Source organism: Numenius arquata, chromosome 14 (assembly GCF_964106895.1).
Source record: "Numenius arquata chromosome 14, bNumArq3.hap1.1, whole genome shotgun sequence".
NCBI lineage: Eukaryota > Metazoa > Chordata > Aves > Charadriiformes > Scolopacidae > Numenius > Numenius arquata.
In genome coordinates, this window is record NC_133589.1 from 17,158,130 (window position 1) to 17,182,425 (window position 24,296).

General features: G+C 52.7%; 1 protein-coding gene across 3 annotated transcripts in view; it reads left to right on the forward strand.

The window, feature by feature from the left end:
- Nucleotides 1–24,296, forward strand: part of RAB11FIP3 (RAB11 family interacting protein 3) — an 82,875-nt gene that overhangs the window by 50,894 nt on the left and 7,685 nt on the right. The window contains exons 4-11 of one of the 3 annotated variants that reach the window (XM_074158826.1): nt 5,354–5,541; nt 8,829–8,858; nt 8,994–9,167; nt 13,806–13,940; nt 17,217–17,252; nt 19,908–20,001; nt 22,216–22,319; nt 24,051–24,191. In XM_074158826.1, coding sequence (XP_074014927.1) covers nt 5,354–5,541; nt 8,829–8,858; nt 8,994–9,167; nt 13,806–13,940; nt 17,217–17,252; nt 19,908–20,001; nt 22,216–22,319; nt 24,051–24,191 — 902 coding nt within the window. The remainder of the gene's footprint in view (nt 1–5,353; nt 5,542–8,828; nt 8,859–8,993; nt 9,168–13,805; nt 13,941–17,216; nt 17,253–19,907; nt 20,002–22,215; nt 22,320–24,050; nt 24,192–24,296) is intronic. The other 2 variants (XM_074158828.1, XM_074158827.1) reach the window with 2 other exon arrangements.

Consider the following 24,296-nt stretch of genomic DNA (forward strand, 5'->3'; position numbering starts at 1 on the left):
AGCCTCTAAACCCAGCTTTGGGGGCTGTGTTGTGAAAGTTACCTTCCTCCCAGGCTGAGCGCTGGCTCCCTGGCTTCTCTGGAAAATGGATATTGCCCAAATGCTTGGGAAGAGGCAAATATTGTGGCCGAGAAGCCAGTGCCTTGCTGCTGGTGATGGCCCTGGGGGTGTTATGGCTTTTGGCTGCTGGGGCCCGGAGGCTGAGCTTCCTTGAGGGTGCTTGTATTGATACAGGTTCAGGTGGAACTATAAACACAACTTAACCTCCCTTTAAATTGATTTAAAGCCAGTTTGAGCGCAGGTTGCCTGCTGCTGGGCAGGCTGATGCCACAGCGCTGTTGGCCATGCTGGGCTTGGCATCGCCAGCTGGGCTGTCCCTGCGATGTGGGGTGCAGGTGGGATGTTCTCCATCTCTTCTCTTTTCCGATGGAGCTTTGTCCCGCAGTGTGGTGTCTCCGGGCGTTCCCAGGCCGGGCTGGGGGTGACCCAGTGGCGAGAGTGTCCTCGGAGGGGTGGGTTTTGTACCCGGTCCGTCTCCCCTCTGTGTGCAACCAGAGCTGGAGTTATCACAAATAGGCTCACGCTTGCTGGGAAAACAGGGTTGGTTTTCCTTTTCCTCTCCCCCCCGCTTCCCCTCCCAAGCTTCCGAGTGTTTGCGGCCAAGGACAGCAGAGCTTTGGGATGCCAGGAGGGCTCCGGGAATGAGCCCTGCAGAAAATGCTTGGGAGGAACTTCCCTGGGAACCAGACTTTGCTCTCCTCTCCAAGGCAACGCCTCGCCAAAGCTTCTGTCCATCACGGATCAGAGCCCGGACTTTACAGGTGACTCCCAATAGTCTTGTTTCCTCTCTTTGGAAAGAGCAGCTTTTTTTTGTTTGTTTGTTTGTTTGTTTTTTTAATCGATGTGGTTTTTACAGCACTTTACAACATTTAATGGGATGGTCTTTACTGGAGCAATCGATGAGCTGCTGCTGGAGGAGTCTCCTGAAGGCGGTTCATCGTCTCGGCCCTTTTATCAGGGCGCGTTGCGTCACCCCGATGCTGATTTCATCCACCTATTTCCTTTTAGAAGCAGGAGCGCTCGCTGCCGGGCTTTCAAACCCCCGGCGTTTTGCCGAACCCCTCCAAATGCTCAGGGATGTCCCCGGGTGGCTGATGTCCTGCTCAGCCGGGTCTGGCACCGGGGGAAATCCCTCCTGGGGGAGGGCTGGGGGCTTCAGTCCAACCATCATCGGGGCTCTGTGTGTCTGTGTCCCGGTTTTAAAGTCTGAGGTTTACCTGAAGGGTATGTTTTATTTGTGAAAAACTTAAAATACACTGATCTTGGTGATACCACCCTGTTTTGAACACGGTGGGGATGTTCCTGGTGGGTCCCCCCAGGCATTTGCAGCCTCGCCTGGCTGTCCCAAGCCCGTGGACATCTTTAAGTGTACTGTGATTTTTTAATTATTTTTTTTTTTTAATCTGGAAAAAGTGCTTACTTTCTGCCTGCTCACAGAAAGGCAAACCTGGCCAAAGGAGAGATGTGTCAGGGGATTTTAAAGGGTCAGTGCCCAAACCAGCTGCACGTGAGGCCATAAAGAAGAGCTTTCTGTGCCCCACGGCTGCACCTTTGCCCAGGGCACAGGGGTTTGGGTTTGTTTTGCTTCAGCAGACGTTTGGTAATACCTTACCTACGTCCCCTTGTTTTGCCCGTCTCCTCCTCGGGTCTGTTCTTGAGGTTTAGTTACTTAATCTGTGATGAAATGTAAAGCAAAGTTCTCCACGCTCGTGCTCAGAAGGACTTTGTTTACAGTTTCAGCTGCCTTTTAACTCATTGGCCAACTAGGTTTAATTTTAATAGGGCTCTTTTTTTTGAAACCCCATCTAGCCTAGTATTACAGCAGGAAAAAAAAATCTTATTTGCTAAATACATAGAAAGTTTGCAAATTGTGTTACAGATCATCTTTTTTTAAAAAAAAAAATAAACCAATAAATCACTGCACATCCCCGGTGTGGCTGAAGGAGGACGGTTGAGGTGCTGCTCTCGAGGGTTGCTCCCTCATTCAGTCTCTCCGTTACCGCTATTTCCCATCAATTAAGGTGTTTTGTGACGATTTGATAAATAAATCCTGCTGAATAAGGGCACTGAGATGTTCTGCTGCCCTGAGCTGCTCAGCTCCCGGTTATGCTTCGTGTTGAGAGGGTCAGCAACGGTGACCACAACGGGGTGGATTTTAAATCAATTTACTTGTGGGTTGGAATCTTTTAGAGGTTTATTATTTCGTTGTTCCTTTGCAATAGTTGTCTTTATTTCATGCTCATTATAATACTTCAACGTATACTTCAATTTAAGCTTTTCCAGTGGGAAGGGTTGGGGTTTTTTCTTGTATTTATCCCATCCCATAGAGCCGAGCCAGGCCAGGCCAGCACCAAGTGCCATCGCTACTGGGAGCACTGGGGACGTGCGGTGCGGGCTGAAGATGGGGGTTTTCTCCCCCCAGAGCAACACAATGGGGAGACTGGGGACACCGGGCTCGGCTCGGAGCCATGGCAATGTCCTCTCGTGTCGGCGATCGAACTGGCAGAGCAAGGCCCCCGCTGCCAAATCTCCTCCTCCTGCTCCAGCATTAAGAGCCTGACCGGTGTTTCTAGGAAGTGCAGCATAAATCCAGTAAAGCACTTAAGCAAGTCCCCAGCTTTAGGTATATAAGTAGTCCTGCTGGATTTACGCTTTTTAAAGTGGGTGGGGGTTTTAGGAGGCTTTTGTTTTGATCTGGGAGGGTAGTGAAAGCCAGCTTCTCCTGTGCTGGGGAAGATGTCGGCTGCAGCAGCCTCTCCTCTGTTTGAACCGAGTTCACTTGAACAACCCCATCTTCACGGAAAGGGTTGTCAAGCCTTGGAAGAGGCTGCCCAGAGCGGTGGTGGAGTCACCATCCCTGGGGGTATTTAAAAGCCGGGCAGACGTGGTGCTGAGGGACATGGGTTAGTGGTGGGTTTTGTCAGTGTTTGGTTGATGGTTGGACTCGATGATCTGAAAGGTCCCTTCCCACCTAGACCATTCTATGAATTCTCCTGGTGACGCCTTTAAACTCCGGTTCTGTGAAGGTTTATGTCACATTTAACTTCAGGGTGGTGTCCTAGAGAGATGCTGGTGTCCATAAGTCCATGAAAGCTGAGCCAAGCTTACAAGAGGGGCTCCTTTCTGTCTGTCTGTCTGTCTCCATCCATCACCAGCCACGTGCACTCGGTGGGTGCAGGGGCTGATGAGAGCACTCCACTCGGGGAGCAAAGCAAGGGGCTTCACTCGGTCGCTTTGCTCCCCAGTGCCCAGGTGGAACAGGAACTGCTGCTGAGCAGTTCTCCATCCACCCCTTCAAGTTCTTGCTATCCCTTTTTGGCGTCGCGTGTGTTGAGGCAGCCTGGGAATTTTTGGGTGGTACAAAATGAAGCGTTGGTTGGGTCTCGAGCTGCTTTGGACCAGTGAAAGAAAGCTGCAGAAGTTGTTTGAGTTATGGAGTATTGACAGAATGAGAGGGAATGGCTTCAAGCTCCAACAGGGTAGGTTTAGACTGAACATTAGGAAAGACTTTTTCACAGAAAGAGTGGTCGGACATTGGAATAGGCTGCCCAGGGAGGGGGTTGAGTCACCATCCCTGGATGTTTTTAAGAGACGTTTAGATGTGGTGTTGGGGGATATGGTGTAGGGGAGAACTTTGTAGTGTAGGGTAGATGGTTGGACTCGATGATCACAAGGGTCTCTTCCAACCTAGACGATTCTATGATTCTAAATGAGGAGAATCAGGCTGGCGAGAGCAGCCTTTGTGGGGTCTAGGTGGCACGATGTCAGTGGGACTTCTGTCTCTCTCCATCTGGTGCTCTCCTGCCGTAGAAATACAGCACGTGTCCTAAAAGCTGCTCTTCTACGGGAGCCAACGTCTGCAGCAACGAGCAGGACTCCTCCACCCTGCCCTGTCCATACCCTGCTCCGAATTAACAGCTCCGGTGTAATTGTCCATTCTGCTGTCACAAGGGCAGTGTGTCTGTGTTTTCTTGCCAGGGCTTTGAGAAATCTCGTTTTTCTCCGAAATCCTTGGAGAAGGGAAGTTCTGTGCGCTTCCTGGCAGAGGAAGAGAGTTTTCTTCACTCTTGGTGCCTGCGTTCCAAACGCTGCTCCTTTGTCCTGCTGGAGCAAGTTTGCTCCCGTTGGGTGAACTTCAGATGGAGCAAACGGCTTTTCATGAGCATCTTTTTCTCTCAAGGCCAGGCAGGAGGGCTCCCATCCCTCTGCCTGACGCCTCCGGTGACAGGGGATCAGCTGGAGCTCAGCGCCAGCACCCATAGATCCCATCGCGATGGAGATCCCGGAGCCAAACATGACTTGATTTGTTCTTGAGGCGGGGAAATCCCATAAATGCAGGAAAATCCCATAAATGCTGGGAAATGAGCTGGCACTTTGATGGGTAATGAGAATTTTTGGTTTAGGAGGATGTTTCTTCTAGTGCTCCTATGGCTCTCCTCCGAACACGGGGATGGTTCTAGGCTCATCCTGGGAATGGTTCTAGGACCATCCCTGCCCTCGAGTCCGAACAGGACCGAAGATAAATGCCTGCCTGAGGGGGAGAACTGGGAGGAAAACCCAGTCTTCTGTGCTGGCAGCATGATGTCTTAAAAACCAAATCGTGCCTCTCTCCCAGATCCTGCTGCAGGTAACGGAGGTGGGGAAGGACCACAAAATATTCAAGATGCTTTTTCCAGGAGAACTGAGGTGATTCGGGCGTCCTGCTGGTGCAGTCCCTGCAAATTAGATGGCATAGTGAAGATTTATGAACCAGCTTATTTTCTGTTGAGGGATGGAGGGCGCCCTCCTATTACTAAGGGTGGGGAAAAAGTGCTTTAGGGGTTAACGGGTAGTTTTGAGTGCTGGGGTGTTTTTGGTTTTTTTTCAGAGAATTGAGATTAATAATGTGCCCTCTTAAAACGGAGTGAGTGAAAGCACCGCTGGTCGGAACCGCTGAGTAAGCAGCGGGTAATCCCTCCTGGACCTGACAAATCTATACTCGCTCACAACAAACTCTCCCTCCGCCTTTTATTTAGTATATATTTCTGTAAGCTGTTTTCCAAACACTGCTCTTGCGAAGCCTGCGGGGCCCCGGGGCAGCGCTCGGTCCTGGGACCTGGAGACCGGAGCAGCACCTGGAGGTGGGGTAAAGCTCACGCTAGTTTCGGGAGCTTGGATTTCCCTCCTTAGAAATGCAGCGCAGCAGTAATTAGTGTTTTGTCCTTCTGTGTGATGAAACTGCTATAAGATCTTATTTTTTTTTAATTTTTTTTTCCCCCTCTCTTGTGGTGGTGTTGTTTTTTTTTTCCCCAAGGCAAATGAGGTGACTGACAGTGCTTACATGGGCTCCGAGAGCACGTACAGCGAGTGCGAGACCTTCACGGACGAAGACACCAGCACCCTCGTACATCACGAGATGCACGACGAAGTAGAAACGGACAGTGCCATCGACTCCACCGTGCACTCGGAATTCACCGATCCCATCGAGGAGCCGGAGCACGGGTGAGTGGAAACTTCGAGGAGCAAAACTCCCCAGGGTTTTTGCAGGAAACTCCGACAAACCGGGAGCAGGCGAGGACCCGGGGAGATGCAGCCCGAGGATTTAAAATAAAGTGGGCTGAGTCTGTCTTGCTGAAACTGGTTGGTTTCTTCTTTGCCTTTGTAACTTCATGCAAGACCAAAATAGCTCTTCTTCAAGAATAATGATAATAATTAGGCTGCACCATGTGTAGGCTGTTTTGGAGCTCGGCCTGGCAATCTCTTTGAGTTAATCGTTGCTTGCCTTGGGAGAACTTCTGTACCCTCATTAACATCTTTAACCTCTAAAGTAAAGTTCTCAGATGATCCAAACACCTGAAATACTTGCAGTTTTTAATCTATCACTTAAGCCAGAAACGCAACGTATAATTTTCAACTCAGGAGGGGAACTCGTCGTGTTCTTGTTTTTCCTAAACACGCGCGCGCCCTTTGATGTGCAACCACCTCCTGTAACAACTAGTTTTAAACTTGTGCCTGAAGCGCAGAAGAGTGAGCTGAGATCATCTTCCCCGGCTCTGAACCGCTGCTGGCGAAACCGCTCCTGGGTCCGCCTCGTTTCCTAGGTTTTGCAGGAAAAATGGGATTTTTGGGGTGAAACTGGGATGCCGGAGGGAATAACTTCTTTAATAGCGACCCCAGGTCTTGGGCTGAGGCCTCTGGAACCATCGTTGTTTAAGGTCTGGTAAAAACCAGAATTTTTTGGGCTGAAAATAAATCACCCAGGTTTGATTCTCCGGTGAGTACTTAAGAGTTCCTATTGCTTTTAGACAGCACCAGGTTTCCTTCCCACCCCAAAATCACATCTGGGGACATCGGTGAGCGGTCAGTTCTGCTGGACGCTTGGTACCAGGGCTGAAAGGGTGTCGTGGATTAGGGAAGAAATGGGATTAGCTGGCTCGGCTCTCCTGGCCCCAGCGCCTTCAGCTCAGTGACAGTTAAATCGGGATATAATCGGCCGCCGAGCTCTTTGCCCACCCGGCGGAGGGTCCTTGGAAGGGCCATGGCAGCCTGCGTGCGCTCCCGTCCCCTGGGGAACGTGACGTGCCTGGGATTCACCTGCCTGTAGGTACAAAATGCTTTGCTTGGGATTTTGTTTTTTAAAGATTAGGTTGTTCTTGAGGTTTCCCTGCTAGTCCCAGTGTGGGCCTGGGAAGGGTGGGTGTCCTTTGGGTGCTCTGTCCGAGTGCAGTGGTGTGTTAAATGTGTGCAAATTCCAGGTAGCCAAAAAAAAAAAAAAAAAAAAAAAGGAAAAAGTTCATTTGGCTTAAAGATTTGGAAGACTTGAGACAGAAACATCAGGAAATGTTTTCCCAAGTTACTGAGGACTGGTTTTGGTGCTGTCAGACCCCAGGCAGGAAAGCTGGTTGATGAGGGAGGGGAGCCACAGGAGGAGGGGGAAGGGTTTGACACTGAAAGAGGGGAGATGGAGATGAGATGTGGGGAAGAACTTCTTTGGTGTGAGGGTGGTGAGAGCCTGGCCCAGGTTGCCCAGAGAAGCTGTGGCTGCCCCATCCCTGGAGGGGTTCAAGGCCAGGTTGGAGGGGGCTTTGCTCAACCTGGTGTGGTGGGAGGTGTCCCTGCCCAGGGCAGGGGGTTGGAACTTTATGATCTTTAAGGTCCCTTCCAACCCAAACCATTCCATGATTCTATGATGGCAGTTTTACGCCTCTACTGCCCAGAGCTTTTCCAGGAGACAGTCAGTAAGAACAATGTGACCGGTGCAGCTGGTGGACTGAATCAAAGCTTCAACACTGCTTTTCAGTAGCTGCTAAAGCTCAACATACCTTAGATGGTTTGAGATTAAGAGGTTATTTAAGCTGCGTGTCGTAAAGATCGGTTGGACTCTGGATCTTGAAACTGCTGGAGCCCCCAATAAGTATATATATTAAATACTGGGATTATTTATTGCCCAAAGCATCCCTGGCTGAGGGTTTCCGGGTGCCCCATCAGCTCGGCTTCTGTACGGTGCTTGTCAAACCACAGCCCTGAATGTAGAGATTCGGGGCTGGGTTTTGCTTGCAAATTTAAAAATTCCACCCCCCTGCCTTCTATTCCTGGAGAGATTTCCCATGCTTTCGGCCACGGTCTGCTGGGTCTGACTCAGCGCCGGGGAGGATGGATCCGACGGATCCCGCTGCGGGAAGAACGGGGCTTCTCGAGAGCACAAGGAAGACGTGCAAATGCCCACAAGCTGGACTGGACGCAGGGAGATCTGCTGCTGTTGCAGCTGGAGGGTTGACATGTTTTTTATTAACGGGATAAGGGCAAATCCTTCAGATGGTGCAGGTTTTTGTCATAAAAGGCTTATCTGTAATCTTTTTTTCCTGCTGATTTAGTACAGCAATCGAGCCATACCCCCTTTTTCCCTCTCCCAGCAAGTGGATGAAGGTAATAGCCCGAAACATCAGTTTTTATAGTGCAATCTTTTTCTTTTTAACATTGGATTTTGGAGAGGAGAGCAGTGCTAGTCCCCCTAAAACACGTACCTGTGGCTTGTAGCCACGTGGGCTGCTTTCACAGCCTGCTTCCTACAAGTCCCTCCCTGCTTTTTTCCCCAGCCTTGGTTCTTATAATCTCCCCCCCTGCTTTCCCCCCCCTCCCCAAAAAGCTTAATTTTAAAACCTCTGCAGTCCTGGGTTGGAAAGTCCTCCGAGTGGGCACATACGGCCGTGGTGTTTCATCCAACGCCGCGCACGTGAAAAGACACTTCCAGAAGCTATGACTTCTGTGCTGAGCTGTGTCCCCTCCGAAGCAAGGGACATCCCAACACCTGCGCTGGGTGTGTTCAGGCTTTAGGGTGATGTTTAACACACTACAGCCTTCTGGATTGGGTGTTAAACACCCACGAAACAGCATTCCCCCTCCCCAGGATTATTGTACAGTGTTTTCCCGGCGGGAGCAGGGAAAGGGCTCCTTCCTCTGCCTAGGATTTGTGCCGGGGGGGGGGTGGGTGGTGTTACAGCGTTAAACCCCCTCTGCTGGGCTCTTGATAGGATTATACAGCAATAAGGGAGCGTGAGCCCGGCGTGTAGGCTGACGATGTAATTCAAAACATATTTAGGGCGTGTTTGGGACATGCCGAGCTTTTTTCTGCCGTGTTTTTGGCTGCACCGGTGCCGTGCGAGGGCTTGTCACCAACCCTGGGACCTGTCCTGCAAGTCCTACCCCCAAATCCTGCCTTGCGGCTGCCAGGGGTGGGGGAAAAAAAAAAACCACATTGGTTTATTGTGAAAAAAAAAATTTCTGGAAAGTTCCCGGTTGGTGCCTGGGCTGCCCTTTCGGTGATCAAGGCACAGGGTGAATTGTGCTGTAAGGAAAAGTTAGCCGAAGTGAGGGATGTGACTTGAAAAAGGGGTGTATCGCGTGAAGGCCACTGTGGTGGCCACCCTCTAACGGCTTCCTCTCGGCTCCCACAGGTCCCATCCCCACGACCTGCCCCTGGGCTCGGACCTCGGCCACTCCATCGTGACGGTCATTAGCGGAGAGGAGCATTTTGAGGATTACGGGGAAGGGAACGAAGCCGATTTGTTCGCGGACGGCTTGTGTAATGGGGAAAGCAGCTTTAACAGCTCCTCGTTCCTCTCTCCCAGGTAACGCTCGGTGCCGCGCTGGCCGCCTTTTAACCGGTGTCACTTGCTTAGTGTCTTCCCTTTGCCTGGGGAAGTTGTTTCCTTTGGGTTTGCACACCAGCCGGCCTGCAAGAAGGGATTCCTGGCGAAATTTGGGTACAGCGGGATAATCGGCTTGGAAGTGGAAGAGGAGATTCCTTTTCCTGAGCCCTTCCATCCAGAGGCACTAATGGAAGAGCGGTTTCACATGCATCCAGGGCAGCATCGCATTCCCACTCCTATGAGGGATGTGGGCTCCTCGCGGAACCTTCTGGCAGAGAAAACCACGGTGCGGCTTTACCCCCGGTCCTGTTGGATGACATTTTTCTTTCCTGTGCTTGTATTTTCGCCTTTGATATGGTGCTTGGTTGAATTCGCCCAAGCCGCGGCAGCCTTCCCTCTCTAAGGGATAAGCCTAAGGGATACGTGGAGCAAGAAGCAGGTTGTAGCATCCCCTACAGTCCTTGCGTTAGGGTCTGAAACCAGGCAAATATTGATTTTTTTTCCAGCCCCTGCAGGGTGAGCTGAGGAGCTGGTGTGACAGTACAAAACCCGTCAATGCTTACTTTCTAGGGAAAAAGAAGTAAAAGCTGGAATGATCATCCCCCAAAGTCCCTGTGATGAGAGAGAACAGCGGGGACATGTTCCTCCATCCGGAGTGGTCCCTGCCAGCCACACGCTTGTGTTGAAGACAAGAACATACTTTTTTTTGCTTTGGGATGATACCCGTTTGTGACTTTCTGCAGCGGTACAAACTTGTCATAACTTTTTCTTTTGCCGTCTGCCTCTTTTCTACCGGCTTCCCGAAGCCCTTCGTAGAGTTTGGCCAATTCTGGTCGCAGAGGGAAGGGGACAGGGAAGAACTGTCACATCCTCAGGCCTGACTTTCTTTCTTCCTTCCTACTTTCTTTTTTTCCTCTTGCAGCAGCAATTTGGAAGGCATTAACTAAACCTGCAGTAAGAATTAGTTGCTGTAAAGCACGACTAACCCATTACTTCAGGTAACCGATGCTTGATGCGATGAGATGCCCTGCGGTGGAAGGGACGTGTCACTTGTCCACCCTTGTCCTTCGATTGCCCTGTGCAGAAACGCCAAGTAGGGCTGTCTGTGCCTGTGCTGCAGCGTAGGAAGCAGATAAAAACCAGCCTCAGTGTTCCTTTTGAGCTTCTCTTCGAGTGTGGGCCTCCAACCCGGTCCAGAAGGCTCCTGGCAAGAAAATACTCAGCTAAAGGAGCTTTGCAATCGGTTAAATTTCTTCTTTAATACCAGCCCGGAGCTCCCGGGTTATCCACACTCCCAGTGTTCAAATCTTGTTCTGTGGGGGCACCGTCTCCCCTCTGCTGCTCTTTGGATCTTATCCCACGACATCGTGCTCTGCAGCATCTTCCCTCTGCCGGGAGGGGCTCACTCGGCACGTGGCCACGCGGCTGGTGGTGGTTTATACTGGAGACTCGCCGCTGGGGCTTGCTGGGGGGGTGCGGGAGGCGGGGAGGAACAGGCTGCAGATAAACCCTGCGGAACCTCCGGAGCGAAGAATGCGGTTCTGTTTGGAACAGAGGATTTCTTCATGCCTTTCAGGTCTACCTGGGCTTATCGTTGCGTGCGTGAAGATCCCGATCGTTCTCTGAGGCTGTGCTGGTTTTCTGAACACGGCCCCGCCTCCCCGGTGCCTTTAAACATAGCAAAACCTTAAAGAGCTACAGGATATCTCTGGTTCAGGCTGAGCTCTTTTTGTTTGGCTGTGGTTTGAATACGGGGAACGCTGTCGCTTGTAAATGGTCACATCTCCACACACCTTTTCCGTGTTACAAAAGTCTGTAAGTGGGACGAATGTCGACAAATTTTCCTGCCGCAGCTCCAGATCTTCACCGGGGAATTAATACAAAAGCCAAGAGCCTGCAGGGAACGCTACGGGGTATTGCGTTCCCCTGCTTAGTCCTTGTGTGTGTGTTTGCAGTTCCTCCTCTTGGGTTGCCCCCTCTTCCCTGGCACGTCCATCCGGTAAGAGAAGTCTCTCTGCAATGCTTGGTGGGAAATGAGTGGCCACTGAAGGGAAGAGCTCCTCGCCCGCACCCGTTTCGGCTGTCGGCGTGCATCCATTAGCACCGATGCCCTGTGGAATCACAGAATCGTAGGATTGTAGAGGTTGGAAAGGACCTCTGGAGATCATCCAGTCCAACCCCCTGCCAGAGCAGGGTCACCCAGAGCAGGTTGCACAGGAACGTGTCCAGGTGGGTTTGGAATGTCTCCAGAGATGGAGACTCCACCACCTCTCTGGGCAGCCCCTTCCAGGGCTCTGCCACCCTCACAGGAAAGAAGTTTTTTTTCTCATGTTCAGATGGAATTTCCCATGTTCCAGTTTGTGCCCATTGCCCCTTGTCCTGTCACTGGGCACTACTGAAAAAAGACTGGCCCCATCCTCTTGCCACCTGCCCTTTAGCTATTGCTAACTAGCATCTCGATCATCGATGAGATCCCCTCTCAGTCTGCTCTTCTCCAGCTGAACAGCCCCAGGGCTCTCAGCCTTTCCTCATCAGAGAAATGCTCCAGTCCCTCATCATCTTCGTAGCCCTTTGCTGTACCCTCTCCAACAGTTCTCTGTCCTTCTTGAACTGGGGGGCCCAGAACTGGACCCAGTGCTCCAGATGGGGCCTCCCCAGGGCAGAGCAGAGGGGGAGGATGACTTCCCTCTACCTGATGGCCACGCTCTTCTTGATGCACCCCAGGATGTCATTGGCCTTCTTGGCCACAAGGGCACATTGCTGGCTCATGGGCAACTTGTTGCGGAAGGCGAACATTCTCCCAGTGACGGAGGGAGGAGGCAGGAAGGCTGCACATGGCACAGAGCCTGGCCACTTGCCACCGGGGATAGGTGGGGGTGCCCCACGGCGCAGTGCGGTTGAGCTCTCGCCCACTCAACGGGCAACCAACCAACCCAACCAGAGGCCAAGAATATCTGCACCCACCCAAAGAGTAGGTTCTCCTCTACGTTTCTCTTCCCATTTTTATTAATACTGGTTAGATTTGGGTTCACACCTTGCCCGGGGAGGTGGCAGAGATGAGGAGGACGCGCTGAAGGGGGCTCACCTGCAGCCACATGTGGGTACGGAGACCAGAAATGGGCACATCGATTCTTCCAGGTGCCACAAAAGCTTCTGTCACTTCTTCCCCTGTGCAAAGCTTGAGCAACTCAACTGACTGCTGGTGGATGATGGTTATCCTGGGTCTAAATCTGCCCTAGAGGGTAGGGGGAATGTTTTTCAATTTTATTTTTTTTTTCCAGGAATGGGAAAAAAATGAACAATTTGATGTTTACTGTTTTCCAGTTGCCTCTTCTAGAGGGGCTCGGAAATACTGTACGGATGGCACAAACTCAGAGGCCTGACCCTGGAGGTGGCTGGGCTGTTGACACCCCACTGCCACCAAAACCACATCAATGAGAGGTTATACAGAGGAGCTGGAGCCAGGGGACCCTCAGTCCTGGGGTGTCCCGTGCCCTCAGCACCTCCCGGGCCAGGACTTGCCAGTGTGGACCTGTATCACGGGGCTGACTATAGCCCTTTCAGATGCCTTTTGGTTTTAAGCTTGCTTGTGTTTGCTCACACCTTTACCTGTCTTTCTTATTGAACTGCTTTGTTTTTTCACTATTAACCTTTTCTTTGATTCAAATCCGTGGCTTCCAGAAGCACCTTTTCCTGCAGGAAAGGATCTGTGACGTATATTTGGCCCCAAATTAACACCAACCCTTTGCCGTTCAGAATCCCTTGACCAAGCTCTGTCCTGAGTCACGTCAGGTGGGGGAAATGGTTTGCCCGGCGTCGAAGAGTCCCTCGGCAGCTTGATTCCCACGTCAGCAGCTGGAAATGAACCGCTGGTGGGATCCGTTAGCTCCCCAGGCTGTTAAAGTCCTGGAGACCCCCGTGTCCCCGTGCCAAATGATGTTTTCTCCATTAAGGCAACACGGCGGCTTCGCTGTCCTTCCCTTCGTAGGAGACGGCAGTTGAATCGCAACCGCCTTTTTGAGTTTAGCTTAAAAGGGGAGCTCTCTGCGCTGAAAATCCGACTCTCCGCGTTACCAACGGTGGGTCCGCAGCGGTACAGATGCTCGATTAAAATCAGAGCATCCCGTTGGAAAATGGCACGACCAACCAAAGGATTTGGGTCTCGCTCCCGGCACCCGGTCCAGCCATTACGGTCTGCGATTACCGAGGCCAACCAGGACCACTGCCAGAGCCTCCCGAAACAGTTTGCTTGGAAAATCATGTCGGAAAATAAACTTTATAGTCGTGTGGGTTTGTGGGAAGCGTGCCCCTCGCTTTCCCTGGGCTCTTGTTGGGGGGTCCTCCACAAGAGCATGGGGTTTGGAAACATGGCCAAGCTCAAAGGAGGAGGGGTGGTGGAAGTTCGGGTAATTTATAGCGACTCCAGAATGACTGCGATTTGGCTTCTAAAATCGGGGCGGGGGGAGATGACCCATTCCACCCTGATGGTTTCAATGGCCAGGCTTGTATCTCACGCCCCCGCCCCACCGTACGCTCAGCTTGTGGAAGCCACGGGTGAAAATCAGCCCTGTTCTGTTCTGTTCTGTCCTGTTGAAATGACCCTTGTGATCTCTCTAGCACCAATCCGCTCGCTGCGAAACTGCACAGCATTATCGCAGATGAAGCTTTTGAGTTTTACTGTAGCCAGTGCCACAAACAAATCAACCGCCTCGAGGATCTTTCCGCTCGCCTGAATGATCTTGAAATGAATAGGTAATTGGGCTTGTGTGTGGAGTGATGTTCTGGAAGGGAAGGCTCTCCTTGTCTTGCGCAGGTTTTCCTTTGTCCCGGTTGCAAAAGGGGATGAATTTCACCAAAGTGAACTTCTCCAGGTGGTAAAGGTTCTAATAACGTCATGGAGGGGTGAGCAGAGGTTTCCTTTAGTCTGAGCCACGGGGGCTGGCGGACAACGAGAGTCTTCCCTTCTGCTCCGGGTGGCCTCTTTGCATGTCCTGCTGAGCGCTGGGTGCTTCTCCACGCTCCGAGTAATCCGGTCCTTGCATCGGGACTTGAAGCTGATCGTGTACAGTATTTCTGTCACCAAGGAATAGACTGCCAGGTCTTCTGGCCGGTAATCCCCAGCGTGGAGGAATTGTTGGTTCCACCTGGAAGGGTAGCTACGGTCCGTCCTCCCGCTGTAGCGGTGACCTGGAGCCATCAGCTTGCGCTCTCTGGGGCTTGGGACCTCTCCTGTAGATGCTCTCGCTTTGCAGCAGTAAAATCTTGTTTCACCCAGCTTCGCTAGCCGCCTGCGTGCCATCGCTAGCCGCCTGCGTGCCACTAGCCGGGTAGACCTGATAGACGCCGGGGCCTTTGCGTAGGAGCATCGTGAGCTTTGGAATGTAGCATTTGAGATCTACCAACCAGCAGCTGGACTTGCTGCTTTGACAAGTGGGGAAGGGTTTCTATTTGTTCATTTATTTTTTCAGAGCTGTCTGCGTTCTGCTGAGTGGAAGGACGGGGGCATTAATGATAATCGTGCGTCTCGCATCTGGTGTGCATTTTCAAGCCCAGTTTTTGGTCACGCTCTCGGTCTCTGTCTGTCCTCTACAGGGACAGTGTGACGCGGGAGCTCTCCTGGGCTATATAGCCCCGGGAAAAAAACTGGGAAACAAATAGGGGCTTGGCCTTAATTTTTTTTTTTTTTAATGGAAAAAGTACTTCTCCCCCTTTCTCTTTCTCGGGTAAATAGTTGCCTTTGCTGTTGGAGGCTTTGAGGGTCAGCGATGAGTCTCAGGTTATGCGGTTATTAAGGAGAACACTGGACTTCCCTGGATGCACCAGCAGCCCCAGTCCATTTGAGGCTTCCTCCACCAAATTTACCTGCAAAACTGAGCTAACACTTTGGAGCCGCCTGTGATGGATGGGTTTCCAGAGGAGGCTTCCCCATCCCGGAGGTGTTGTGGTAGGAATTCCGTAGGCTTTGATTTGACACGTGCCCTTTGGGCTCAGGACAGGTAGATACGGTTCCTCCAGCTGCGTTCAGGTTTTCCCATGCTGGAAATGTGTTCCAAGCATCCGTGGCTCACTGACCCGACGGAGGGGACATCGCCCACCCTTTCTGTCGTGAGGACATACGAGGTGTCTCCTGCAGCAGGCAGGACCTGCTGGTTGCCCCCCAGCATCCCCAGCAACACCAGGGGACAAGTCCTAGACTGCAGGAGGAGAGAGGAGCAGAAACTGGACCAGAGTCTGGGCAGAGCAGCATGCATGGGAGGCAAAGCCTGAAGACACCCGCTCCGGAGGATGGGGTGAAGCCCACACCGCCCTGTAACACCCTCGCTCTTTAAGGCCGTGGGTGTTTACGCAGCGTTTTACATTTGGAAGAAGGTGGGGAGCCTGGTCCCGGCATCAGGACGCTACTCCGGGGGAAAAAAAAAAATAAAAAATCTACCAGGAGCTTGCGATGAACCAGTTTTGTAAAAGCAGGTTTTGTTTTAGTGCCCTTGAAGCGGCGGTGGTGCGTCTCGTCCCCTCCCCGCAGCCCCGGCACTGCTTTCCGAGAAGCTGTTTCGCAGAGAAACAAAAAAAAAAAAAAAGAAAAAAAAGAAAATATTGTTTCTCTCTGGGGTTGCCGGGGACAGACGTGACTCCGTACAAGCGCTGGCAAACAGCGGGACCTGACCTCGGGCGGGTGCCGAGCGTCCTTGAAGCCCGGCCAGCAGCGGCTCCCGCGCTCCTTGGAGATCTGGAGTTTGAGGATGCGCTATTGACAGGAGGGTCGGTGACCCCGACGCAGCCCCTGCTCCATCATTGGGTTGGCTTTTTTTTTTAAAAAGAAAATTTTCCTGAGCTATTTTTAATTCCTCCTTCTAAGAACTAATATCATTGTTGCAGCTCTGGGCAGGAACGAGCTCCCGGATTATGATTTTTTGTTTTATTATTTGTATTTTTTTATTTTTTACACTGAGCTAAGCACCAGGGGATGCAATTGCTGCTTCTCCGCTGGGGCTAGAGCTGTGTTCGCTGTCATCGTGCGGTGATTTGGTCTCCGTGGTGTTTCCCAGTGCCCTCTGTTTGACAACAGGTTGTGTTTGGGTGGAAGACGAGATCCGAGCCCCCCCTTGCTCGGCTCGCGCGCAGCCACTTCCATCGCGGCCCCGGGGCTGGAAGGAGCATCTTAGCAAGTAGCTATTTCAGGAAAAAAAAGGCTTTTTTTTTTTTTTTTTTCTCTCTCTGGGGACAACCTGCAGCCCCGGTCCGAGGGACAAGGTGACGCGGAGCTTGGCTCCTCGTACCCCGGGTCAAGCTGAGCCTCAGCTAAACCCTGACCGCTGTGGTATGGTGGCAGCCGGCCCGGGTAAATACGGAGCCGGGGTGCATGATTTCCATCATTTATCGGTGCGAAGGAGAAGCTCGTCCCCCTCCCCAGCGTTACAGCAGCGCCCGTGCTTCAAATCCAGAAAGGGACGTCACCCACGGCTCCTAAAAGATCTGAGCTACAAGTTGGCAGCAATTCTCTGGTCATCCAGAGCCGAATAGCGCGGATAATCTCTGGCAGAAGTGCAGACCAGCAGGATGGAGGTGGTCCCTGTCCCCCAGCCCTCAGGCAGGGAGCTCTGGGGGGGTGGCAGAAAGGTGTTGCGGGATGCGGGAGCCGGGCTGAACCCCACCAAGCTCCCTGCTGAACCCCACCAAGCTCCCTGCTGAACCCCACCAGGCTCCCTGCTGAACCCCACCAAGCTCCCCGCTATAATTAGCACTTTCCTTAGGGATCAGCTTTCAGGACAGGGATCAGCCGGTGCGAGGACACCCTTGCTGGAGGCGGTGAGGTTTTCTGCCGCGTTACGCCGTTCGGTTCGTTATCTCCGCGTTGTTAAATACGTTTCCTCGCCTGCCCTTCCCCGGGGGTGGCCGGGGTGGTGCATGCGGCGTCGCTCCCCTGCCACGGCGAAGGATGTGCCCCCGAGCGCTTGCGCTTTCCTGTTTCCCTCGCTCTCCGCTGTCAGCTTTCCTAACCCTTTCCTGTTTTTTTCCTTCCCTTTGCAGTCCCAATAAAAGACTCTCAAGCAAGAAGGTGGCAAGGTAAGCTCACCCTCGTGTTTCTGCTTGCTGAGAGGGGTTCCTGCGCTGTCTGCCGGGCCCGGGGAGGGAAAGCTGTCAAAATTAAGTTTGCGGTTTCACACTTCTGGACGTGTTACACAGCGCTGGGGAAAAGCGGGTTTCATTCCGATATCGTTTGCAATAGCTGCTTTTCTAAAATCAGGGTCTTTTCACTCGTGCACGCAGCTGGAGGCTGGTGTCAACCTGGTTTTTTTCCAGGGCAGAAGTAGGGGTGCTTTCCCCCGGCTCCGTGCTGCCGGTGCCCTGGCAAGGGGCACGTGGAGTGGGGAAGGAGTCTCTGGAAGGGCATGTCCCCTCTGGACGTGGCTCTCTCTTCCCCGGTGTCACCGCCGTGGGTCTCTAGAGGTCTGTACACCCGCTCAGAGGGGTTTCTCCAGCACCCCAAAAAAAAAACCAGCCACCTTAAACAACTCTCTGTTTCCCGTTGCTCGGTGTAATCCTCAGCGCTTGACTCTGCAGGAGCAGCCATCCCCGGGGCTTTGGGGAGTTTTAGGAAATCCCACCCTGGGTTTAAACACTCTGCAGCTTCTCTCCTCGGGACCCTCTCACACCATGCCGATGCCGGTCGCCCTTTCCTTGCGGGCATTTTTATCCCTTCCCTGCACGGGAAAAGCTGGATTTTGCTCTGAATCGCTGGGGCAGAGGGTCCATCCCCTCTCGATGGTGCTCACCTTTCTTTTCCCAGCTTCATCCTGCGCGTTCCCATCTCATCCTGCTTTTACTGAGGCTGACCTTAGCTGTCCTTGGGAAGGAGATTGCCCTCTGTGGTCCTCGGCTTTCTCCTTGCCCGTTTCCCAGCGGGACAGGGGTGCTGCAGAGCAATGGGCAGCTCCATCTGGGTGATGCTCGGGCTCGTACCCCGGTGTGTACGTGGGCTGCCCCCAGCAGCTTCTGCCTCTCCCTCCCAGCCGGGCTCTCCCACCTTTTCCTTCTCCATTTTCCCCGTGGTCAGCAAGTCTCCCCTGGCACGATTTCCCCTCCTGGCAAGGAAGCAGGTCCTCGATATTACATTTCCTAATTCCGGTCATCTTACTTTCTAGATCTTTGTTAAAAACACTGGCAGGAAAGAAGGTTGAAGGGAGCAGCCTGTCCCCAGGTTTCCTGTCGGAGCTCTAATTGGCGTCCCGTCTCTGGATTGAGTTAAACTTTTGGGATTTGAGTTAAACTTTTGGGAATGGAGGTGCCCTGTCTCGGGGAGGGTTGAGCCCTTCTGGCCCTTTGCATTTGCGAGATGCTTTTCTGAGACTGGGACTTGTGGGCTCAGGTAAACGTTGATTAAATCAAAAGCAGTGGAATTTGGTTTGTGATAACAAGGAGATAACAGGGTTTTGCTGCCAGAGTAGAGCCAGATCCTTAAGATCAGCCCTTTGTTGCAGATACCGTAATTACCGAATAATACCAAAGCGTTTGCTTTTAGGAAATTGATTTTATTTTGGTAAGGGCTCTTGCCTGATTTTTGTTATCCGGGTTCTGCTCGTGCCAAGAAATCTCAGCTGCTTAGGCCCTGTTGTGCTTGGCATGATTTAAATGACAACTGTGCCTGAGATTTTAGAATCTAAATATATACTCGGGACGAGGATGCAAAATAAGGCTGGTTCTCAGCCCCGGTCTCCTCGGTAAATGCCAGTTACGCTTCGTGAATATTCGCATGAGCGTATTGTGTAGCGGGGTGAATTTGAGAACCCACATTACAAATTCCTAGGGAAGAACTGAGGTTCAAAGAGACCTCTGGGGTTTTCTCGTTCACCTCCTGCTCGAAGCAGCGCTTCAAAGGCAGATCGAGCTGCTCGCCGTGGGAGAGCAGAGTGGTTTTCTCCAGGTGGCATCTGCCTAGGGTTCCCAGAGCTGGAATACAAGATGTTCTCAACTGCAACAGTGGTTTCTGGTGCCACGAGGCGATGGAGCTGATCTGCAGCGATACCAGGAGCGCACACCAGCCCCTCCAAGGGGGGGGGTGTCCTTTAGATGGCTGTGGGCGCCAGTGTCATGAGGCCTCGCTAATGATTAGCTCGCTCTCGGCTGTCGCGGACGGTGCGGGGAGGTGGGCTGGGGTGTTTCACAAGTTCAGGGTTTTTTTTTTCTCCCCTCCCTCCCTTTACACGCGTTGCCCCCCACTTCTTATTAACCTTATCAGCAGCCAGAGCAGAGAACTCTGTCCTGTGCTGGGTGACACGTGGCCGGGGTAGGTTCTGAAGGAAAGAAAGTGAAAAGAGCCAGCTCTTATCTCTTCCCATTCCAAAGAGCAAGAACAAACGATCATAGTATGAAGTCCCAGCGACGTGTGTCCACGTCCTTGCCTCCCTCGCAGGGTCCGGCTGGTAAGCAGCCACCCGCTAGCCCAGTTATCTGGGCACACCGAGGCGCTCGGCTTCTGGGAGAACTTGGTGGTTGAAGGACCGCTGCTCTGCCAGGGACCTGGCCCACTCCATCCTTTGCTGTAGATTCTGCAGCCCGGGAAGGAGCAGAGCTATTAAATCCCCTTGGAAAAGGAGCTGAGGAGGGGAGAGGAGGGACCGTGTCCTGCGGTAGTGGTTGTCATCTGCAGTTGCCGTGTCCTGCGATGTTCGCTCTAATGCTGGTGTTGCTGTGGGTTGGGGTGGTTTCTCTCTGTTATAGACAGTTGCATCAGACCAGCGCGCTATCCGTGGGGGTGATGGAGGACTCTTACCGGGACACGCTGGAGTGTACAGAAGAGGACATCACGGACAAGGTAAGAGCAGTGCCGTCTACGTTATTCTGGAGCTCATAGTGGCTCTCGATGCTCTGAGATTCCCGGGCGGGAGTTGGGCTGGAACTTCTCTCGCTGCCACCAGGTAGATCCGTGCCGGTGGGACATGGGAAACCCTCCAAGTGAGGGGATGGAGAATGAAGAACTCTCCGAGTCGAATTGCAGAGGTCCTGTGTTGAGTCAGGAGGTGGCACTGGTGCCTTCTCCCAGGGATGGAGGTGTCCTGCCCTGCCTGCAGCGAGGGTGGCTTCCCTCCAGCCTCCAGCTCCCCGGGAGGAGGGGGCAGCTCTTCGCAAGCCTGTGTTTTCACTTCTGCTTCATGTGATGAGCCGTTCTCAATTTCTGCTTTTCCAAAATGAGCAAAATGGCCTGATGCGAGACGAGGACTTCCTTCCCTTGGCACGCTCTTGCTGCCTCTGCTCGTGCCATCAGGGTACGGAGCTGATTTTGTGCTGGTCCTGTTGGGCTTTACTGGGGTGTCAGGAGAGGAGGATCGTAGGGCAAGATAAGAGATGAGAGGAGTACAAGAAAGCTTTTGTTTAACACACACACACACACAACCCCGAGGTAAAAATAGCCAAGGGAAAGCAGGAAAGATAAAAATGTGGCTGGAAAGGCGAGCTGTGGCTCGTGTAGTCCTGAAACTCCTTGAAAATGGCTTTTTAATTCTGCAGTCACAAAGAGCTGCACGGAGCAGCACGTGAAAGAGAAACCCGTAGGTGTGTGGCTGCACTCGGGTATAATTATAACGCATAGAAGACCTTTAAAAATTAAAAAAAAAAACCAGAATCACAGAATGGTCGGGGTTGGAAGGGACCTCTGGAGATCATCTAGTCCAACCCCCTGCCAGAGCAGGTCCACCCAGAGCAGGTCCCACAGGAACGTGTCCAGGTGGGGTTTGAATGTCTCCAGAGACAAGAGACTCCACCACCTCTCTGGGCAGCCTCTTCCAGGGCTCTGCCGCCCTCACAGGAAAGAAGTTCCTCCTCATGTTTAGGTGGAACTTCTTATATTCAAGTTCGTGTTTTCCAAGCTGAATAAAACCCTCGTGTTCCTGAAGGCATCTGGCTTGGGAAACTGTGTTTGCACTTCTGGGAAGGGCCTTGTGTCATAGAGTCACAGAATTGTCTGGGTTGGAAGGGACCTTTCAGATCATCGAGTGTCTCTGCGTGTTTCTTTTTTAATACACCCGTATGTCGCTTGCCCTTCTCCCCGGAGTGAGGGTTCGGGTTTTGCAGTCAGGCTCCTAATCGCCTCTTGTTCGTGATTGTTCTGTTCGGGTGTAAATGGGATTTTTGGGACCACGAACTCTGTCCTGCTGAGGTTCCCCACACACCCACACTCCTGCTTGGGGGGGAAGTAGAGGGGTGCTCACAGCCCCCTTTGCTCTTCGAAGTTGTGCACTATTTAGGGAAAATGAATGAAACCAGGAAAGCTGGGGAGGGACTCTGGATCAGGGAGGGGAGCCCTAGGAGGAGGGGGAAGGGTTTGACACTGAAAGAGGGGAGATGGAGATGAGATGTGGGGAAGAACTTCTTTGGTGTGAGGGTGGTGAGAGCCTGGCCCAGGTTGCCCAGAGAAGCTGTGGCTGCCCCATCCCTGGAGGGGTTCAAGGCCGGGTTGGAGGGGGCTTGGAGCAACCTGGTGTGGTGGGAGGTGTCCCTGCCCAGGGCAGGGGGTGGCACTGGATGGTCTCTAAGGTCCCTTCCAACCCAAACCATTCTGTGATTCTATGATTCTATAAATATGCAAATACAGCTGAAATAAGCCCCATATTGGTGCAGGAGCAAATTCTCATCTCTGATCCTACCCCACCAGCTAGAATTGTTTCCTCCTATGTGACTTAATTTACGTGTAGCTGTGAACCCAGGGTCTTTCAGTCCTGGTTTGAGGTTGTGCCCAGCCTCAGGGCTGTACTGGGAGACGGCAGAGCTCTGCTGGCCCAGCTGGGATCCCGCTAGACTTCCACGTAGCATTTTATCATGAAGGGTATGAAGAAAGTGAAGTGTTTGACCCCGTATGGGTACCCAGGCTGCTTTAAATCAAGGCACGGCTACCTGATTCCCGTGGCAGCCATCCATTTTTAAGTAGGTGGCCCAGGAGCGAGCCCCAGTGCCCAGTTGCTCCGTCACTTGGTGCCCCTTTGCCAGTGGGTTTGAGCACAAGCGGCTGATCCTCCCTTCTCCCCTCACGCAGGTGGTCTTTCTGGAGAAGCGGGTGACGGAGCTGGAGAAGGACACGGCTGCTAACGGCGAGCAGCACAGCCGCCTCAAGCAGGAAAACCTGCAGCTCGTGCACAGGTAAGGGAGCCCGGCTTGTGCCGGGGCCAAAAATACACTTGGCATCGCCCGTGGTGCCTTTCCTTACTCCCTACGGGAAAGGAGGCAGCGGGAGAGGAGAAACACAGACAGAAAATAGCAGGAAAGCTTCCCAGCTCTGCCCTCGACGATCCGATCCCTCCCTGGCCGTGGTTAAATCCAGCCGGGGTCCAGGCTGCCTTCTCTGCACGAGGGCTGTGTGTGGGATCACAGCATCCTGCACATGGGATTTTCTGGCTCTCTGGCAAATTCCCAGCGGCTCAGGAAACTGTTTGCAGCTCAGGTGGGACAGATGGCCCACCTGCTGGCATCTCTCTCCTTTGCAATATTCTGCACACTATAATAGTGCTTTTTAGGTCTTTTTTTTTTAATATCTTGGGGTTTTTTTATGCATTGCCCATCCTCTGGATGTCCACCCTGAAAGGTCTCTGTGGAGCTCTGGAGCTCCAGGGGTTGGTTCAGAGGACCACAGGGAGGTCTCATGCACCTTGGAAAGCTTCCCATTCAAGGAGGAGAACACACTCACCCTCTATGGACTCTTTCTGGTCCTTATTTCACCCATTAAACCTGGGTGGGAGGCACAGCAGGGTCCCTGCTACCCATCTCTGCCCTCCCCACGTCCTGCTGTTTTCGGATCCTGGCTGGGGTGCAGCCCTTCGGATCCCATTTGATTTAATTGCCTTCTTTACTAATCTGGCAGGTTTCTCTCTTCCAGCAGCGTATTTACCCTCGGCAGATAAACCCAGCAGGAGTTTATCTATAGGGCTGTAAGTCCGTTAAGTAACAATCGTGTCAGGGAACCAACAAAGGCTCCTCTAAGCCCCGATAAACTTTGCAGCTGGGGGGGGGGGGGGGGGAAATGTTTTCACTTTAGCGGCTTGGCCCAGAAGTGTCAGTCGGCTTTTAATCAAGTAAAGCCCCGAGTGTACTCGTTGCCGGTTGAAGAATGGGTAAATCTGGTGAAAAGCCTTCCACAGTTGTGTGATCCCCCGCCTCCTAACGAACCTCAGCTCTCCCACCGCTCCTGGGCTCGGGGCTGGGGGGGGGGTGTTGACTGAGCGCGGGGGCTTGGGCTACCTCTGCCCGTTCCAGAGGGCCAAACGCGGCCACTGTCAGTCTCGGGACCACGTGGGAATTGCTGTTATGCCGGCACGTGGAGAAAACTGACCTGCAGAATCCCATCTTTTAAGTCGGAAAAATGGGAGAGTGAAAAGGAGGAGGGTTGGGATGAGGTTCCCATTGAGTAGCTCGTTCTGGGTGATGCTGTGACCGTGACCCACGGGCTGTGGCTTCTTAAATTATTTACTGTGCTTCCTCACCTCGCCCCCTTGCTGGCCTCCCTCTTAAAAAGGGGTTTGATGCAGCCTGGAGACTTAAAATAAACTCGCCGAAGGCGATACCAGCGTGTACCGGCTGGGTTATTTCATTTGAGGGCCGTGTTGGTCGGCAGTAGTGTCCTTCGGGATTCCACGGGCCGTGGTGACTTCCCACTGCATCTGCTGGGACGAGGTGAAGCCTTTGTAGTCCTGCCACTTAAGACGGCGATGGAAGCAAACAGCTTGCCCTGTTTCATAATTTCCTTCTCCCAATTATTCTGTTGGGTGGGAGAAAGGCTGGGAAGAGGGTTTGATCCCTCCCTGGGGACGGCAGCGCGCCAGGGGCGAGCCATGAGGAGCGGGTTAATCCTCTCTCTCTCTCTCTCCCTTTCCGCAGAGCCAACGCTCTCGAGGAACAGCTGAAGGAGCAGGAGTTGAGGGCCGACCAAACGCTCCTGGAGGAAATCAAGAAGCAGAGGGAGCTGCTGAGCAAAATGGAGAGGGAGAAGAGCATTGAGATTGAGAACCTGCAGGCCAGGTGGGGCTGGGGCTGGGGCAGGGCTGGGTGGGGGCTCCTGGACCCACATGTACCCGCTGGAAGTCGTGTTGCTTTGCAACCGCAGCCTTTGGGGACACAAAGTGT